This window comes from Tachypleus tridentatus, chromosome 13, assembly GCF_004210375.1.
Source record: "Tachypleus tridentatus isolate NWPU-2018 chromosome 13, ASM421037v1, whole genome shotgun sequence".
Lineage (NCBI taxonomy): Eukaryota > Metazoa > Arthropoda > Merostomata > Xiphosura > Limulidae > Tachypleus > Tachypleus tridentatus.
Genome location: NC_134837.1, coordinates 93,128,475 through 93,140,956, shown reverse-complemented (window position 1 = coordinate 93,140,956; position 12,482 = coordinate 93,128,475). Strand labels below are relative to the sequence as shown.

Sequence of the window (12,482 nt, the reverse complement as noted above, 5' to 3'; positions counted from 1 at the left end):
GAAGGGCCGATTAAATGGCAAGTAAGTATAACTAACGCGTGTATTAAAAAAAAAAAAGACACATTAACGTGTCATGCGGCCAAACCAACCTGCACGACAAACTGTATGTTATTAACAGAGATGATAGTTTAGCAATTTTCTATATTCTGTAGCTCAGACTGTGGAAATATAAACTACCCCATACTTTCAGTGGAAATGCTCTATTGAATCTTTATTGTACATATTAAATTTCAAGGCAATAAAATCTACAATTCTGATATAATTTTTCCTACTTTTTTCTTATATGCAGTAATCACACAGAGAGGTTATTTGACAGAAACTTACTTATCTTTGATGGATTTTTTCTTAAATATGGTACACTGATAAATTTTTATAGCTTGTAATTAGTTGTTAAATGTGGTCTGAATATAAGCTACATTTGTAAAGTTATTCAACAAGAACAGTTTAGTTTTTACCCAAATATTTGCACACTCCCATGCAAAAAGTCACGCGAGCTATCGGCATGAAAATATTACCACACGTTTATCTAATATTCAAAGTGGATATATTTTAGTTTCTTGTCATTCGGATTAGAGAGGAGAAATTATCACCATGTGTTTTAAGGAAACTGGCTGGATTTGAAAAGAGCGTGTCTGTTCCGAATAATATGGTTGCAAGCCTAAAACTAATGTTGGTTATTATAGAGTATCATTTTTTCTTACTTGCTGTGGTTCGTTGGTGTGTATTGACAAAAAGTCATGATATCTGATAAAAACACCTTAGGTGTGAATAAAAGGTGCGGCTAAAAAGTTGAGCGTGCGACTAAAAGGAATGAAATCAAAATTGGGTTCCAAATTGGAAGCTACACTTATAACACTGAAAACATGCTGTAAAGTTTTTATTATTCCTTAGTTAGCTAAGCCACGTATTTTATTTTGCCTACCATCAAGCCCCAAAAATGCTGCCTAACTAAATAGAGAGTGAATAATTGATTAATGCAACCTTGTTAAAATTATCTACAATAAGACTGTTTAAACTAGGAGTAATAGTAATAACTTGCGGAAATATTAGTCTATTTTGCTTCATATAAGGTAATTAAATTATTATATTCTGTATTGTTTTTATAGTGTGAAGAAATGTCGTTACCAATAGATTTTAAGTTTCACCATAAAAGAGATAGGTTTTATTCTTAATTATCTGGCCCGGAATAGCCAGGTGGTTACGGCACTCGACTCGTAGTCCGAGTGCCTCGGGTTTGAATCTCTGTCACACCAAACATGCTCGCCTTTTCAGCCGTGGGAGCGTTATAATGCCACGATCAATCCCACTATTCGTTGGTAAAAGAGTAGCCCAAGCGTTGGCGGTGAGTGATGATGACTAGCTCTAGTCTTACACTGTTAAATTAGGAACGGCTAACGCAGTAGCCCTCGTGCACCTTTGTGCGAAATTCAAAACAAATAAATTGAATTATCTTGACGTATAGAAATTCTTCCAGTTTGACTCTTGTATTTCCTGATTTTATTTAAGTTTATTTAGAGGTTTCGTTTAGCATAAAGCTATACAATAGGCCATCTGTATTCTGCTCACTGAAAATGTCGAAAGCCGGTTTCTAGCGTTGTAAGTCCGCAGACCTACCACTATGCCACTAGGGGGAGTAGAAGGCTCTCTAGGGGTACAGAAATTATTTCAATTTCATTCTTGCTATTTCATGACTAGCTTCCTTATGCGGCTGTTTTTACTATTGATGAAAAATTTAAGCTAGAACTCGCCAGTGGTTATATGTGTGTTTTCTTATAGTAAAGCCACATGGGGCTATCTGTTGAGACCGCCGAGGGGAATTGAACTCCTGATTTTAACGTTGTAAATCCGTAGACATACCGCTGTACTAGCGGGGTATCAGTGGTTAACCTTAAATGACGCAGGTTATGATTTTCTGGTGTTCGTTTGTGGAACTTTAGATTGATGTTTCTGAACGGAAGAGGATAGACCAGTTGCTAAGTTTATAAATAACATTAAAGATAGAAAAAACTTAATTACCAATACAATTTACAGTGGAAAAAGTGCAAGTTTTGTATGTATAGGAGAACTCATTCAAGAATTCCCACTCAACCTTAGAAAAGTTTTCTGGTGTTATTAAAAAGATTAAATGAGGGTATTACGATTTCCTCCTATAGGCTTGGTATGACTACGTGGTTAAGTTGCTTGACTCGCAATTGCGAGTCGCTGGTTCGCATGCCCATTCCACCAAATATGCTCACTGTTTCAGCCGTGGGGCAATATAATGTTATAGTCAATCCCATTATTCGTTGATAAAGAAAGAATCCCAAACGTTGGCGGTGGGTGGTTGTGACTAGCTACTAAATTTACGACGGCTATCATAGATAACGAAATTCAAAACAAACCTAACCCTCCTGTATTCTCGTGAAGTTGAGAGTTTTAGGGCATGAAATAAGAGAGAATAGAAACATATAGGGATATCTAGAATAATAACTCCTTTAGACTGTTAGAAATACGATTACACAAATCTTTATTCGCAAACACACAAACACAGTGCAATACCAAAATGACAGTAAGTATGTAGGAGTACATGTTGAACTAATAAGAGTAGAGTGAAGACAACGTGGAAGTCCTTATCAGTTCGTTGTACTCTCTCTTTAAGTTAAACCTACAATGAAACGGTTAAAGTTAACAAGAACTGTAAGGTAACGTTACATCAATACACATGATGTCTAAACTACAATATAGTTCACAACAATATATAATCAGTTGTAAATCCGTTTAATAATTATATGTTTTTTGTTATTTATTTACACCCTGGACGAGTATACTGTCAGCCAAATCGCATTCTCTTTTCCATCCAATCGTTGAACATCATCGAATTGTGTTTATCATTGTGAAGTCCAGGTAACATTGCACCACATCTGACATTGTACTATTCATCACAATGAGGCAACCATCTATCAGCAATCGCTTTTACTTTATACCTTAATGTGCTGCAGTTTCATAATTTAGATGAATCATAAAATGATTGGGTAAATGTTTTAAAAACCTGCGACTGTAATTGTTGCGCAAGTTGTTCACAAACACATTTTCTTTTATAACATATTACCAATCTAAGATTTTATCACTTTGTTCTGTTGTGTGTGAGAGTCTTCACTGGACTAAAAAGGCATCTTGGATTATAATTTAAATATAATACGGAAAGGTTTTTCCTTCTGTGCTCAGATCACTGACATACGATTTTTCAAAACTGGGATAGAGGTGATTACGTCACAGCATGACAACTGAGGTTGAGAAGCAGTGTTTCTCCAAAAACAAATAAATCTACACCGCTACTGAAGTTTTAAGTCTCAAAAGTGGCATTAATTTATTTAAAACTATGTAAACAATTGTTCCTACGTACCTTATTGTGCGCGCGAAACATTGCAGAAGCTTTTCCGTTGTATCTAGTAAAAATACTTTAAGAGTGCAATTGGTAACAATGTTTGTACTACTTCCGATCAAATGACTCAAATACCAAACTCAAAACTAACACTAACTAAATGACTAACAATATTACAAGATTTTAAAGAATTTTTAATTTAAAAATGGGGAATAGAAATCTTTAAACAGAAACAAAATAGGCAGCTTAAAGTGAAAATGCAATGGAAAAAAAACAACAAACAAATAAGCTTAATTTTGAGACATAGTGTTGACATTAATTCCTGTATTTACAAATACCTATTTTGACTTTATATCTAAAAACCTTAACATTTAGGAGAGTGAAAATAGGGATTTTCTGCTTGATGAAATAATGTTAACACTGCGACTTAAGCCTTAAATATGTTTGTCTACTTTACTTTTTTAGCGACTATTTTTGTTTGAGACCCTTATTTCCCCTTTTTAAATTAACTATTTTCAATATTATTGTTTTTATATTTCTTATGCTCATCATTAACGTAAATCTGCATAATAGCGATATTGTCCTACTTGAAACAGTACCAGTAGTTCAATAAAATAAGTAGTTAGTGTATGATGCTTAACGGTAAACAATGACGTCCTCTGGATTGGCTTCATGTAGACTGGATGCGTTTCTAAAATGTTTATAGTTACTATATTTACACCTTGTAGCTACATGGAAAGTATGCAAACACTGGATTGGAGGGACTACTTAACCATACTGAAATTTTGCATGTACTGGATTTTGTAACCACATGAGGTTTATACATGCATGCACATGAAACATGTTAGCTAGTATTTACATCTATAGGTGTTTTTTTTTAAGTTATAAAGCCGTACATATAAATAACCATATAACATTTTCAAGTTTTATAGATGCATTCATATATATCAGTACAAATAGAAGGCAAAGTATCATAATATAACAGCATTTATATACAGATAATAGTTGTTAAGTTCCTAGTCTTTTTCTTCTCTTCTCTGTTGGGCATGGTAAAGCCACAGTTTTGCTACAGCTTGCCATAATTTCTCTAAGAGCGACATTGTACACACACTGTACGGCCAGAAACGTATTTATTAATAGTTATGAGTTGATTATATTAATATACTTTCCTCCCTTCATTCCTGACGAAGTTTGGGTGGTGACACTTGTACAATCGTACATTCTGATAAGCCAGTCTTCAGTGCTGCATACTTTATCTGAAACTAAATATTTTCTCAATACAGTTTTTTTGCCTGGAATTGCCATCTCCTCCTGCTTACTCGATTCTTGCTACTCTTATTATAAGCACTCGCTAAGAAGTTACAAACACCTAATGTAGAAGAATCCAAGCCCTCGTGTACCTAAAACTCTGACAATTATATATTGTTAGAAAACTCATTCAAATAGTCGCAGAAAACCACATAGAAACTAAGTGCAATTGATAATTCGTGAAATGATGAATTCTCAGTGTGGTAATTTCCAGTTTATGCGCATTAATTAAAACACTGGATTTTTTTCAACGCTGAAAAGTGAAGGACTTAGAGAACTTCTTTAGAATGCGTGTTTCTTTTTTATAGCAAAGCCACATCGGGCTATCTGTTGAGTCCACCGTGAAATGGGGGGAGTCTTTAGAGGAAAACAACGAGAGCATTTGAATTAATTCTAAAACTATTCTATATCATATTTAATACTGCTTTTATCACTATTCTCCAGGTTTCACTAAAATATTTGTAACCCTTTTTTTCTGTAGTGGCTTGTAAAACTATAATTAGTAATAATAAAGCGGAAGACAGTGTTATAAATATACACACTGATTACTCTATTAAAACAAAGAGTTTCTGATTAATATTAAATATAATATTTCCGAGTAATATAATGGCTTTTAAATGGGTTCTACATTTCTGGGAAGCTTGAATGGCTTCAAAGAGATTATGCTGGTAGCGAAGAACTTTGAAAAGTTTAGAGGGTGGAAATTTTAACTTCCAAGAATCAACTTGAAAATAGCTCTACAACCTTCACAAAAGTTTGTTTAGTAGCTGTGCATAGATATTGGCACAATATACCTGTCCGTTTTTTCTGTAGTCTTATGAAATTAGAATGATATGAATAATAATATGGAGAACAAACAGATGAATTTTGAATTTTATCTAACAAACGGAAAATCTTTTTTTTTTACAATTTTCAATATTTTAGCAGCCTTAGCCATTGTGATAGAAGAGCTTGTATGCTGTTTCAACATCACCTTGTTTTATTAGAACTTTTGTGAAATTTCTGGGCAATTCGTACTAAGAATCACTATCATTGTTCCTAATAACCAAATGATACAGAACAACAATACAGACGCAACAATTAGGGATGGCTAGCGCAGATAGCCCTCGTGTAGCTTTGCGCGAAATTCAAACCAAACCAAACTCCTCTAAAGTATGGTAGTGTAATTAATTCTCTAATGTAAGCAAATACGATTTAGATTTCGATACTTGCAATGGCAGAACACAAATATTCCATCACGTAGCTTTGAACCTAACAACAAACAAAAGTTAAGGAGGGATATTTAAGCATTATATCCATGTGTTGCTGCCTTATAGTTTTACGAATCGTACATAACCTAGTTTCTCAAATATTCATTTGACTATACTTAATCATATCACTTCCTGTATAGTAATATTTCATTTTGTTTCTGTTATTCATATCTTGTAACCAGAAAAGTAAACATTTTCTAATTTACTCTTCTTTGTAAATGTAAATTATATTACTAATTAATAATATACGTTTCTAACCTATATAAAAGTCAGTGTGAGCCCGTCACGCTTGATTTTTCGAAATAGGAGAGTAAAGAAAAAAAAGCCCAAATGCATTTATCCAAAGCGAATAGTTAGATTACTGACTGCTTATTACGTGTTTAGTGACGAAGGCTCAAAGGGACGGTGAGAGAAGTGCCGTGAACCCTTATAAGAGTAGTAAATGTTAGTATAAGCTTAAAGTAAAGATCTAATGCTGAATTACCTAGTCTAGAGCTAAATGTATAACATTTATCACAAAAGTAAAAATACTGATTCAATTTTAAACTTACATCGTTTCTGAATAACGTATTTTTTTCTTATGTCATTTTTTTAATAAAAACAAAGAAATCTACTTGATCAACGTAGACTTTAAATTAATAAATCAACAAACATTTTACAGTTTTGTCTATATCTTTTGTTTTATATTTTCAATATATAAACTAACAACAGGACTAGGTTATACTGCTTTTGCTGTGCAATATAAAAGCCATTGTTAGAACACAGTTTACTAAAACGCATTGGCTATTCTGTATATTAGAAGCTGTTATTCTAAATTAATATCGACAATAATTATTATATGAAAACGCCACATATGCATTGCATGAATTATCTTAATTTTGATTGGCTCGCAAAGGAATTTGTTGACGTTTCTTCTGTGTTTTTGTTGGTCAAGTATGATTTTGCACAGGCTACACGCTATTGGCCTTATAAAGTACTGTTGTTCGGTAACCTTCTACTTGTATATTAACTAACGTTGACCATGGTGAAGTTTTATATTACATGTTAAAAGTATTAGATCAACTAATATTAACACATTTAAAGATGTAATAAATTTTCATCACTATTAAATCTTATTATCAGCCCCTTGTAACGCTTGTTTTTTACTTATCAACTTAGAGTAGCTAGGACGGGCTTTTCGCTAGTTTTTAATAAAAATGAAACAGTGTACAGCAGTTTGTTAATAGTCTCAACCATTATCCAATAAACAAATGCCGTCAGTGCACATACAGGAACGAAATGTTTGTTATCTACTGAAAGTTAGCTCATGTAGACGTAATCAAAGCTTCTAAAACTTTAAAACACCCAGAAAACCAAGATGTAATGTAGGTACAAACGGATGGCGCAATGACTTGAGGTTCCACTGTATTAATTAATAAAAGTCATGCTAGAGACCATCCCGTTGATGCTTATGATGAGTGGCTTCTTGGTAGGTCACATCATCGTTTGTTTGGTTAGATGTAAATCGGTAACATTACACTGAAAATGTTGCTTTGGTATGATATACTTGCACTTATTTCAGGAGAATGCATGAGCTTTTCTCGTGAAAAATCTTAATAGTTAAATAAATAAATGAATCTAAACATTTCTTCTTGAATTGAACTAATAATATCAACTTAACAATAACTCTTACGTTTCAAGGTTTGTACAAGCTTTTTTCTAATCTCTTTAATCATTCTTATGTTTTTTAATTGTTGAAAAAACTCACTATTTCATTAACAGCCTTTTTGTTAGAATTAGGTTGTGTTATCAGTTTTTATTTTAGAAGCAAAGTTTTGTATGTTTTACTAGTTTCGGGTTTCAGTAAAAACAAAACGTTTGCCTGATTTATAAGTAATCATGTTTTCATAGAAATTACAATTACGTACAACGTTTATGGATCACGTGCTTGTTACTTAGATCTTCGTATATACGATTTTTATGCCCCAGATCTTTTTGAAGACTTCGATATTTTACTTTATGGAATGTAAACTATCATTACTTGTAAAGTTTCATGATTTTTATGAAAATTACATTTTTTATTATGTATGTTTTTTCAGAGAATTTCAACTATCTTTCTTTTACGATTCATAAATTAATAAAAATATTGCATCGTTTGTTATGAAAATCTAACGTTATAAACTGTAAGATTCTTTCATACTTAACGTTTTTGTTTTCATGTCACTTTTAGCGAGGTAAAAACATTCTTTGCCATAACACGCAGTTGAGCTAACCAGTTTTGAGATGTTACCTTTTCCTGTCTGACTGGTAACTCTATGAAAAGTGTGATATCGTGTTCACGAGTCCAGAGAAAATAATCCGTAAATACGAAATTAATAGCTTTCATGGTTTTCCATACAGTGTTGTCATTATATGCTTTAACTGTACTGTAACCTTCAAAATGAAATAGTTTATTCACGTTTAGACACTTTTATATGGAGCTGACGTGGCATTATAATACAAAGTTGTGATCGCTTTGATGCATCTAAACTTCTAGGACAATTATTTTTCTTTTTTTCTTCTCAAGACTACGGAAATATCAGGTAGCGCCCTCGTTCCTTGGCTCGTCAGTAACTCTGAGGGTTTGGGATGCTAAAAATTAAATTTCGTTACCCTCGGTGGGCAGAACGTAGATAGAACATTGTGAATGATTTATTGTTTAGAATCACGCACGGAGATATACAATGAGCTATCTGCTGCGCTCTGCCCACCGTGAGTATCAAAATCTTGTTTTTCTAGTGGTGCGGGTCCGCAGACATTCCGTTGTGCTACTGGTGGGGGAGACGCAGCATACTGTGCAGTTTGTGATTAAAAATAGACAAACAAAAGAGCTTACGTTAAACACACGGATTAAAAACGTTAAATATTGCGGTTGCTATGAGGTAGAACAAATTTACCATATCCAAATTGTTTAATATAACGGCAGGAGTGCCCCAAGGATCAGTCCTCTCTCCACTTCTTTACATAATTTTCGTCAGTGACATACCTTTTCCAAATCTAACATACACACACAATTCACAATACGCAGATGACATCGCAATCTGGAGCACCTCCAGAAACCCAGTAATGGCCATGTCTCGCGTACAAGAATCACTAAACATCGTCTCAACATGGAGCAACAAGTGGAGGGTCGTGTTAAATCCGACAAAACACAAGCAATCACCTTCTATAGAAAACTAAAGAAGCAAAGAAAAATCTAGAAAAATAAATCTATCACTTGGAAACACAACCATCAACATGAGCAAAACATCACATTCCTTGGCGTCACTTTCGACACAAAACTAACATGGAAAAAACACATAAACAATATACACTCATCAATAAGAAAAGGATTTCATATCTAAAGACTATAACTGGTAAACAATCAAAATGCGCACCGAACACCATTATACAAATATACAAGGCTTACATCCGTCCACTAATAGAGTACGGATGTCAAGTAACATACAACATGTCAAACAACACACTCCAAAATCCAAGTGCAACAAAACAAAATATTAAAATCCGCATTCAGTTTACCATCTTTTACACCAACAAATTATCTACACCAAATTAGTAATTTACCAACTATAAGAGATAGAATAACAGAACTTTCTATGAAATATTATCGAAAAGCAGAAAACAGAAACAAACTAACGGCATCACTACACAAATTATCAAGTGCACCAACAAAATACATATCACCATACAACATATTTCAAGAATCACAATCCACTCAACAAAGAGTCTAAATACATAAAAACTATGTTATTAACATGAATTCCTTTTTTTTCAGGTACAGGGCACACGACAGGCAAAACTTTCGGCGTTTCCCCCCACATCAAAATCTTCAGGCATTGGATTTCTAGATCCCAGCCCAGGCAACCTTTTTGCCAGACCCAGAATCGGGCCGTTTGATTTGATCTGAACTTGAATGAATTACATTCATGTTCACATCTACCCAACTTTTTCTTTTCGAGACAGGTCCCGACCTTTCCTTCTTTCCACTGCTACCTTTGCCTCCACCCAAAAGACCATTTAGTGAGACATTCCCCACCCAAAAAGTCAAGAATAATAACGATAATTAATTTATTAAAATAATAATAATAATAAAAAAACCACCACTTAATCCTAATAACAATTCACGAAAGGGGACGAAGAGGAACTACAAAGTTCCTGAACACCCCAGGTGGAGAGAGAACTTCAGTTCTCTCTCTAAACTGAACCCCTGCCACGTTAGTTTAGTTTAGTTAGGTAGAACAAAAACTGTTATAGCCAAGTCAGGCGGGCATGGCCAGGTGGTTAAGGCACTCGACTCGTAATCCCAGGGTCCCGGGTTCGAATCCCGGTCGCACCAAACATTCTCGCCCTTTTAGCCGTGGGGGCGTTATAATGTGACGGTCAATCCCACTATTCGTTGGAAAAAGAGTAGCCCAAGAATTAGCAGTGGGTGGTGATGACTAACTGCCTTCTCTCTAGTCTTACACTGCTAAATTAGGGATGGCCAGCGCAGATAGCTCTTGTGTATTTTTGCGCGAAATTCAAAACCAATAACCAAGGTTATACTATGCGTTTTGTTAGGTTGCGTTAATTTCTTCCCAATAAAACGTTTTTATTTTTTGAAGCTGACACCTAATTCAGTATTTGTTTACTAGACTCGTACATCTTCGTTATCATAAGCTTTTTAGTTTATAAATTTAAAAAACCCTAATAAGGAAATACTTGTTTAAAAAGGTTGAGAGTTTTTTATTTAAATCTATAATTTTTCCCTACCCTTACAGTGGGCGCAGGATCAGCCGGAGCCGTGGTGGCTAGTCGACTCTCCGAAGACCCTAGAGTCACAGTACTTCTTCTTGAGGCAGGAGGGAAAGAGAATATTGTAACGGATATCCCTATTGCTGCGGCAATGATACAGAAGACTCCACTAGACTGGGCCTACCAGACAGAGCCACAAGACGCTGCTTGTTTTGGACACATCAATAGAGTAAGGCTTGAATTACTCTAAACAAATAATGTGATGAGCATTTCGTTACGAGAAATGCAGATTTAAACTTCAGAATACAGTAAGAGGAGGTAAAATAGAAAAATTAAACTTTCCGAAACAAATAGAGGAAAAAAATAAAAATAGCTATAAAGTATTTCGTTCATCAAACTTGTCAGCCTTTCTTACCAATACACATGCGAATCGAACGGCTAATATGATGAATGTTCGTTGACTCCAGAAGAGAGAATTAAGAATTTTGAGTAAAGATCACTCTTTTATGCTATCTCTTCATACAAATATTTAGTTCGAGATAAAAATACTTTATCAAACACTTTGAAAAAATTAAACTAGGACTCCTTAATGTATACATATATATATATATATATCTTTGTTGTAATGATGTTTGTCAATATTTGTTTCATCAGAGTAGCAGCCAATCATCTTAAACTTGGATGCCATATGAGAAACATTTTTAGATTCAATTTGTTATATAATTTGGTTATAAAGTAACATTATGCAGTAGAAACTATAGTAAACAGGTGTGTATGATTTGATTATGTGTGTGAAGAAATACATTATTTTGTTTCATTTATCGAAAAAATTTTATGCACTGAAATACAGGCGATTTGTTGTACTCCCCAGCACTGTAAAAATAAAGAATGGGTTTTGGAAGTTCTCACTGATATGTTAGTAAAACAGAAGGAAATGTAAGGTTGGAAACGTTTTATTTATAACCAATACAATGGCATGACTATTAAACGTTTTTTTTTGTATTGTTATGGTACGCTTACGAAACTATAGACCATATCAGAACTTCCTAGAATTTAAAGATGGACTTTAAGAATTACTTATGTTTTTTTCCATGTTTTTTTTAAATACTCCAATAATTCACAGGTGCCTGTCTTAGCTTTAAACAGGTGTCACGTTTTTTTTCCATTACAATTCAAGATCTAGCGACTTATGTTTTCTACTAGATATTAAAACATAAACATCAAAGGCGGGCTTGAAACATGCTAATAATCAAAAAAGGATTATATCAGTAAAGATATATATTTATGTGCAGTTTTAGTTTCTTTCTCACTCTTACGAACGGATAATACAGAAGGAATAAAGTGGTTTTGAATTTTCATCATTTTACTTTATTTTCTGCAAAACAAAGTTCTGTAAACTGTAGATCTAAGTAACAAACAAAGTGCATCGCCTGAAGTGCCCCACCGACAAATTTATTTACATATTTTTTCCGCAGGTTATCTGATTATTGCAGTTAGCAATACAAAAATATAAAACTCGTTGTGTTAAAGTTTTGATGTGATGTTTAATAAAATATATAATATTGAAAAAATTATTGATAAGTAAACACAAATAAGCCACACTCTTAGTCAATATACAATATTTTGTTAATAAAGTGTGGGAAATAAAATATTTATTCTGCAAACTTAATCAGTCTAACAGTTTTTGTTATCCCTAATATCTCATGAAAATGGAGGAACTTAAATATTATACCTGCCAAATATTGTTAATATAAATCCGAAAAAAATGTTTGATTTTTATATTCAACCATCATAAAATCTTACTAAACCAT

At 33.6% G+C, this 12,482-nt stretch overlaps 1 protein-coding gene across 1 annotated transcript in view; it reads left to right on the top strand.

Moving 5' to 3' along the window:
• Nucleotides 1–12,482, top strand: part of LOC143237567 (glucose dehydrogenase [FAD, quinone]-like) — a 57,978-nt gene that overhangs the window by 28,098 nt on the left and 17,398 nt on the right. The window contains exon 2 of the mRNA XM_076476969.1: nucleotides 10,698–10,900. Coding sequence (XP_076333084.1) covers nucleotides 10,698–10,900 — 203 coding nt within the window. The remainder of the gene's footprint in view (nucleotides 1–10,697; nucleotides 10,901–12,482) is intronic.